Here is an 8,572-nt window from a genome sequence, read left to right as displayed (position 1 = left end):
TGCAGCTGCACACAGTTGCAGCGCCTCCTACAGGAAACTGGTGGAGCTACGCAGAGAACCACGCGTAAGCATATTGTTTACGCCTCTAATAGATGCTTAAATGTTTCTGTTCCCTCCAGATGTTTGAAGTGGCAGAAGGTGCTCAGGGTAGCATCGGCTCCAGTCACACGTTCGAGCCCTCGCACCAGGACAGCGTGGAGTCCCTGGCTCTGCGTGGAGAGGTCTTCTACAGCAGCTCCAGGGATTTCGATATCAGGAAGTGGGACGTGGCCAGTAAAAGGTTACTACAGGTGAAGTGAAGCGATAACGTTTAAGAAGCGATCCGAGCTGCAGAGTAAACTCTAAAACGGTTGGTGGTTTTGTTGCCGAGCAGTCGGTCAGCGCCCAGACGGACTGGGTCAGCGCCCTGGGGGTGGTGCCAGGCTCCCCGGTCCTCCTCACCGGTTGCAGAGGAGGGCTGCTGCGCCTTTGGCACGCCGACTCCCTCGCTTCTCTTGGAGAGGTCCAGGGGCACGACAGTCCCATCAACGGTTTGGCATCCAACGGTAACCAACTGTTCACCGCTTCCGAGTAAGTCCCATTCTGTTTTATATATATATTTTACACCTTTTTCTGTTGTTAATTACCATTTTCTTTGTGTTTTTTTTAAATAGTGACCGTACAGTAAAGGTTTGGGAAGCCAAAAGACCTCTGGATGATGGAATTAACTGAACGCCAATCTTTCAAATCGAGTATTATCCCCCTAGCAGTCAGTCAACATGAATTATTTGAGAAGTTATTGACGAAGAGTTGATTCGAGAACCCAAAGACGGCCTATGCTGGCATCAGAGTGTTCGCTTTAGGCTGGAAATTACCCGGTGTTCCACACGGATGTGTGTCGGGAACACGGTCAGTATTTCCGGGCGATCGTTATTATTTTAGGTCAAAACTGTTTTAGAGCTCCAGGGACCGCAGGACAACTGAGACAGCACGTTCAACAAAAACAGGTCTTTGCTCGCGGTAAGTTTTGGTTTTGTCAGTGCTGCTGCAAAAAAAGAGTTTTGATGAAAAGTTTAGCTTCCCTTCATAAAATGTTCATTAAAGCTAAGTTGCTGAAGCGTCCTCAGACGAGACATGAAGCTCCTTTTGCTCCAACCTCAGCGGTAGCTGTGAGTTTGTACTGTGTGTTGATGTAATGTGTGGTTTGCTGTCCTCCCTGCTTTATTGTACGGGTCATTTCAGGTATTTATGTCTGTATGAGTGTGTGTACCAAGTCATCAAGGACCAAACGGCCGCTGAAAACGTTCACTTTTAAGCTGCTACTGCCAAACGCTGACAGGAAGAGGCCTCTCGCGAGATAACTTGGGTTCTGTTCACATTTTCTTCATCACTTTTTTGTGCTTTTTCTCGAGCTGACGTTGTTAAATCATATCGCAGCACTAAATATCACACTATTCCCTAAAGTTCTTGAAGAAGGGCTTTAATTTAAAAGGCTCACGAAGCTGCAGAACCGTTTAAAAATACTTTAAAATGTATTTTATTCATACATATTTCACACAACTAGATGTACAAACTAAAAGTGGCTCAAATTATGTGAAGTCAAAAGGTTTAAAGATGAAATGAACCTCTCAGAAATCCTGCTAAGCTAATCTTGTTAGCCAGATTAGCCAAAAGGTTTCGTTTTTTTCTTTTTTTGCCCCATTTATCATAAACGTAAACTAAAGCCCTACTTATTGTGTTTAAGACATTCACAATGCTAACAAACTTAAGTTTGATTTCAAAAATTAAAAAAATAATAGTAAAGAATTAGGAAACTGGGATGCTAACTAGCTTAAACTAGCTAGCTTGCAGAGCCTGCAGTCAGTTTTCGTTTGTTTGTTTCTTTTTTCCACATTTATGATAAACTTAAACTAAAGTCCTACTTATTGTGTTTAAGACATTCACAGTTCTAAAAAACTTAAGTTTGATTTAAAATACTAATAATAATAATAAAGAATTAGGAAACTGGGATGCTAACTAGCTCAAACTAGCTAGCTTGCAGAGCCTGCAGTCAGTTTTCGTTTGTTTCTTTTTCACCCCATTTATCATAAACGTAAACTAAAGCCCTACTTATTGTGTTAAAGACATTCACAATGCTAACAAACTGAAGTTTAATTTCAAAAGTTAAAAAAATAATAATAATAAAAAAGGATTAGGAAACCGGGATGCTAACTAGCTCAAACTAGCTAGCTTGCAGAGCCTGCAGTTCTGTTTTTACCTCAGAATTAGCTTGTGATGCTAATTGGTTATATTGACTTACTTATTTGTGATTAAACAGTCAACCGTTTTGTTTATTAACCAGCCTCTTAAAAGTTTAACAAAAACAGATTAAAAAGAGTCGGCGTGACTTAAGCTAACGCTAGCTAACCGTTAGATTTAGCTGTTGTCAGCGAGGTTTCTGTTTTATATTTTTTAAACGCTGCAGTTTCTACAAAACTATTATTATAAATGTTAACAAGCCACTAAAAAAGAGCTACAACGACCATCGAGCTACTTTTATCCGTTTGCGACTTTAGTTTTTACGTTTTGTAAGAATTTTGGGCGAAAATACGCAGTCAGTTTGAGCTGAAGTTCATTTCTGGAGATCATGTCATTTGGCGTTTCACCCCTGAGAGAAACGGTTTCATTTATGTTTTATTCTTATTTTTGTTGTTGTTGTCAGTACCGTTGCCTTTGGCCTTTTTGACCTGCATGTTTTTTTGTTGTTTGTTTTTTTAAATGCAGCCTTGGGTTTAACTTGATGGCGAGGCCGTTTACGATCTGAATAATGTGAATGAAAATCATTTCTGCTGATGGAATCAAGCACCTTGTATGTTCTGAGTCAGGATCGGATACTTTTTTAATTTCTGAAGTATATTTTCATAACGTTTCTCCGACTGAGGGGGCGAGTTTTCGTACATTTCAGTTTATTTCTGGTGTTCTGACACTGAAGCACTGTTGTTGAAATATGTCCAGAGTCCTGCTGTTTGTTTCTTTCGTAGATCTGTGAAATGTTTCTACGTCTTCGTGTGATCGGCTGTAAACTCACTCCTTCCAGGTTTGCACAGATCCGTTTGTGGATTCCTCCGTAATCCCAGTTTTGTTCTCAGTGCCTGTAATAAATCCTGAATTGTATTTTTTTTTAATGTTGTTGTTGTTAATTTGGACCTCCCCTTCGTTTAAAAAACAACAAGGTAACAATTTAAAATGAACAACTTGTGTTCAAAGTTTCCATTAAAGGTAAAAAACATTGATTAAAAACTGACTTTTTTTAGCTTTTTGTTCTAAGTTCTCATGTCTAAAGGCCAGTTAATCTGAATATTTCTTTAAAAAAACAGAATCACCAGCAGAACTGCTTTGTTAAAAGGCCTAAAGCACGAGGGTGGTAGTATTATGGATAGAAGAATAATTAAATTAAGCTGAAGAACTGTGAAGGATGATTTCAAGACTTTTAAAAGAACTTATTTAGAAAAAAAAAGACTTATTTGACTGTTTTTTCCCACGGAAATCTTTAAAAATCACGTTAAACGCGTCTTATTTTGTAAATTTGTAATTAGCTTACTCTTTTGTAAATGTTTGTTTTGTTCCTGCTGATTCTCTTGTGTGATGGAAATAAAAGATGCAGTGTAAGTTTTTTTTTTTTTTTTTTGAAGGGCTTTGTGAAAATGTCATTTTGTTTTGAAACCGTGTGTTGGCGGTTCACGACCACACGGTGGCAGTGCTGCGTCGCCTGGAGGGATTATCGTTGGTAATCTGGATCTTTGGCAGCACATCTGTGGCTCGTTTCTGGGATTTTAGGGCGAACATAAAAACTCACATTTTCAGCAAACGTATTGAACCTGTCTTCACATCGACAGGACATAAAATAACTCCATAAACGAGAAAAAATTTAAACAAAGCAGCTTCACTTTGGGTTATTTGTATGAATAAATTATATTTAATCATCTTTAATTGGCAGCTTGACGCGTTTCCTCTTTAATTGGAGCTTAAAGCAGCAGTTTTGTGTCTAATGTGGAAAAAAACTAACAGTGGGAGATGAAAAAGACAGAAACAACTGAGCAGCGATGAATGGATCAATATTTAATGTTCAGCTGCACTGAAAGCTGAGTGGTAATTGGGCTGATCGTGTTAAATCCTTCCTATGTTCTGCTTCATATTACTCCTAAAAAAACACAAAAAACAGTTTACCCGGCGATGTCTCACTCAGGCATCATTAAAAAGCTTGTTCCCCATTTAAATTTGGGTGGAAACAGTCAAAACTTTGACTTTTATTCAAAGAAAGACTAAAAAATAAACTTTTATGAACACTTGCAGTGTTTGACAGTTCGGAAAAGACAGAAAATGTAAATAAACTTTTGATTGTACGCCTTAAATGCTGCTTTCCTAAGTCGTTGGTTTTCTTACCGGCAGAAAGTTTTATTTCACCATAAATAATACATTAAAGTACCACAAAGTCTTAAAAGTAGACAGAAGATTTACTCAGGGATGAAAATAATCATATTTTACGTATCTGAGAGGCGAGTCTAAAAATAAAAAGGTTTTTGATCGTAGAAACTGATATATTTTGGTTTAAATACATTTGAAGACAGGAAAGCACCGTTGTTTAACTAAATAAGAACCAAAGAACATAATTGTGGCAGTATTATGGTATGGGCCTGTTTTCACTTCTGGAAAAGAGTGAAAGAAAATTTAAAAGAGGAAAAAGGAAGAAAGAAAATAAAATCCCTTCAAGCTAGGCTAATGCAAAGCGCTAATCAAATGTTTCAGCTCACTACGGTTCCTGTTTCCTGCTTTTAAATCAACTTATATAAAAATTTTATAACTAACTGATATAAAAAGCTAGTTTCATTCCTATTTTCTTTTAATTATTCAAGATACCTTAGTTTAACAGACAAAAAAAAAGAGCGGGAAAACGGTAACCTGGCTGCTGAAGGCCCGTTTTAAACAACTGTTGTAACTTTAGGGTTAATTCGTTTCACGCAGAGATATTCAAACTGAACGTTGAGGTTTAATAAGAATTCAAATGTTACAAAAAAGGATTGAGTGATTATAAAATAATCATGAACAGCAGAAGGATGAAAACAAACGACCACGGCAGTTTTAGTTATTCAATTTGGTTTGTAATCTAAGATTTACTGAATTTCTTTGGTTACAGCTTCAGTTTCAGGAACGAAATAATTGGTTTAGTTAACGGCACAGAGCACCGATGATCAGTTTTTTCATGAAATCAATCCCGCCTCCTTAGACAGCCGGCGTGGGCCGAGACTTTCGGTTTAATTGTAGCTCAAAGCGTGACGAGTTTGGATCCTGGATCCTGTGAACATATTGATTAGCGGCGCGTGGGCTTAACCAGATGCTCCTGTTTCACAGTTAAATCCGTCCGCAGAATGTGATTTTTTTTTTTTTTTTTTATAGCTGCAGGTGCTCTGCGTTTATCAGACAATTTAAAATCGCTGTGAGTTACCGCCCGGTAACGAGATGGCCTTGGACGGGATTCAGTGCCGCCTTTTTCTCGCCGTCGTTATCGTTTTAGAGGAACGTGCTTGTATAAGAAGTCGTCACACAATACGTGACGAAGAAAGCTTTTATAAGCTAGATGTTAAGACTTTCTACACCACCTTCCTCACAGTTCTCTAGTAGAATTCTTAAAGACCAAAAAACCGGCCCATACCATGATACTGCCACCATTATTTATAGACGAGATGAGCAGAATAGGGTTTTTTCTTTATTTTTACATAACTCCTGTTCTTTAAAATAAGGGTTTGGATTTTTTCCCTCCACAATTCTCTAGAAGAACTCAAACTTCATTACTTAATCCTGCAGAGCGCGAAACAAGCCCATACCATAATACTACCGTCACTGTGTTTTATAGCTGATGAGCAGTTTCTTTCTACACGACTCTTCTTCTCTTAAAACAGGTGTCCTGAATTTTTTCCTTCACAGTTCTCTGGAAGAATTCAAAATTCACTTTTACATCTTAGAGACCAAAGAAACAGGCCCGTACCATAATCCTGCCACCACTGTGTTTTATTTAAGCAATGAAATATTTTATTTTCTCCAATCGACAGCACTTTTTCTTACTTTAGCTACTTTTTTTTTAACGTAAAGCATGTTTCATGTCATCCAAGTGGTAGTTAGAGACATTTTTCACAACATTGACATGTCCCTTGAGGGACAGGGTCGGTGTTTACCCCACCGAGCTTTCGTCTCTGCTAAAAATACCAACCGCAGCTCCTTTACGACCAGAACCGACGAGCCGTGATCGTGCTGCCCGCTCCCTAAACGGCGAACAACCGAAGCCGACCTCGCCGGCTTCTCTGAGAATACCAGACGGGAAAGAGCGGCGGCGTCTCTCTCTGAAGGAATTTTAGCGTGAAATTCCAGAGAGCTGCGCGTCTGGAGAAATCACGTCCTCCGCAAACAAAGTGAGCGTGACTAAAGAGGTGGACCTGTGGGAAATCAACGCCGAGCGGGAGACTGGGAGCCGACGGCAAACGGGTGAAGTGTTGGGTTCGGTTCGAGCCGTCTGCCGCAGATCTGTCCATATCATCGCACGCCATTCATAAACATGGGATCGGTAGAATCCACCGGAGAACATCTGCCAACCAATCAAACATCAGGGCTGAGAAGAAAAAAAAGAGCGGGAAAATCAAGTGGAAATGGTGTTTTTGTCAAAAGTAGAAATAACTAAATAATCTTAAATGAAGCAGGGCAGCGGTGGCAATAATATGAATATTACCAAACTGTGTGAACCAAAAGTTCATTAAACATTATTTAAATTTGACTTTCTACAAAAATTAGGTCCAAATACGTTCCCAACAGACCCCGTTTTCCACCGGATCCATCGGATCGTGTTGGGATGACTCTCAGCTACCACCACTCATAATTTCAGATCAATACCCTTCAAAAATGGCCGACCTGTTGTTATTTTTGTGCTGCTGTCGGCCGTGGCAGCCATCTTGAATCAGTTGTGGTCTGACATCCAAATTAAACTTTTTGCGAAACTCGCCCTGCGGTTCATGGGATATTTTGCTAACAGGACAGAAAAACTGACTGACAGCATTTCCATTAAAAACAGCTGCTTGGCTCTACTTCATGCAGCAACTAAACCAGTTGTATTTACATTTATTTATTAACTATTTGTTTGTTCTTCCAAGTGTTTTTTATGATTTATGTTGGAATCAATCAATAAAAACACCAAATATAAAAAAAAAAAAACCTGAAAGCTTTTCTCCTTTTTATCACAATATCTTGCCATATAAGTTGTTATTTCCATCTGAAATCAACAAAAACATAAATAAAAGTACACTGTTATTGTTGTTAGTCAGTTTGAATATTTAAAGTGTTAACTTTCAGCTCTGTGGGGGATTATTTGGAACAAACGGCGTCACGTTTGAGGCACCTTTGGGCCGTCAGCTGCTGGATGACGATTAGTGAAACGTTCTGCAGACGGGGGTTCCTGACTCGTACCTTTCAGTGAACTCACCCCCCCCGGGGGGGTTGTGGCGTGATGTTTGCCCCAAAGCTGCTGCTACGATTTCCACCAGCAGGCAGGCCGCTCGTCCAACCCAGGGCGTGCCGGCGAGCGTAAGACGGCTATAATTAGACGCGCGTTGGCCGGTAAACACGCTGACTAACACACAGATGTGTCATCTTACATCCTTGAAGGAATGCATATCACCCGTCACCTTGGTGCTTGGAGCAGGTGTTGTGAATGACTATCTGCTACCACCACACCTAATTTAGCCTCAGGCATTCACTGAGGTCAATTAACTGTGGCCTCCATCTTTAATCGGGTTGACTCCGAATGTTAATCAGCTGTAGACGACCATCCAATGAACAGCTTATGAGCGTCTCAATAAAATCCAGCCAGTGGCTCATCAAATATTTTGCTAACAGACAAACAGCTCATGTTTAGGTTTCAAAGCAAAGGTGTAGCAGAATGTGTTGTGCTCAAAGTATGCGTTAAGGAAGATGCTCGGTTACGACCACGGCTAATTTCAGCTCAGCAACTGTAAAGTCAACTCAGTTGTAGCCATTTTTGTGTTTCGAACAAATCCGTTTCGCTGACTGTGTAGATTTGTGCAAACGCAAATTATTTCTCGCGCTACGGGCGATAAATAAACACAAACACACGCACCGATTGGTCCGTACGCACTCAAACCTGAGCTCAGTTTGCTGCTGCTCCAACTCCTTCCACCACCGCACCCGATTTCTGTTTGTAATCAGCACACCTGTGGCAAATCAGTAATCGCCACCCTGTTTTTTTTTGTTTTGTTTTGTTTTGTTTTCTTGTTATTTGACCACATATTTCACCGCATTTAGTCTTGTTTGAGTTTCAAGTTAACGAGACAGAATGAGGGAAAAATGGAGCGGGAGATCGACAGGCGGATTGGTGCAGCGTCTGCAGTGAAGCGGGCGCTGTACGGGTCTGTCGTGGTGAAGAGAGAGCTGAGTCAAAAAGCGAAGCTCTCGATTTACCGGTCGATCTACGTTCCTACCCTCATCTATGGTCACGAGCTTTGGGTAGTGACCGAAAGAACGAGATCGCGAATACAAGCGGCTGAAATGAGTT

The 8,572-nt window shown here is 40.1% G+C and overlaps 1 protein-coding gene across 1 annotated transcript in view; it reads left to right on the top strand.

Annotated features, from left to right (window-relative positions):
• The window catches only part of LOC108244060 (kinesin-like protein KIF21A), a 44,067-nt gene extending 38,426 nt beyond the window's left edge, over nucleotides 1-5,641 (top strand). Inside the window, 3 exon segments of the mRNA XM_017429931.3 lie at nucleotides 120-290; nucleotides 374-570; nucleotides 654-5,641. Coding sequence (XP_017285420.1) covers nucleotides 120-290; nucleotides 374-570; nucleotides 654-711 — 426 coding nt within the window. The 3' untranslated portion in view covers nucleotides 712-5,641.
• Nucleotides 5,642-8,572: the final 2,931 nt, after the last annotated feature.

The sequence above is a fragment of the Kryptolebias marmoratus genome, linkage group LG18 (genome assembly GCF_001649575.2).
Source record: "Kryptolebias marmoratus isolate JLee-2015 linkage group LG18, ASM164957v2, whole genome shotgun sequence".
Lineage (NCBI taxonomy): Eukaryota > Metazoa > Chordata > Actinopteri > Cyprinodontiformes > Rivulidae > Kryptolebias > Kryptolebias marmoratus.
The sequence above is the reverse complement of the archived record's forward strand: the minus strand, read 5'-3'. Positions and strand labels throughout refer to the sequence as shown.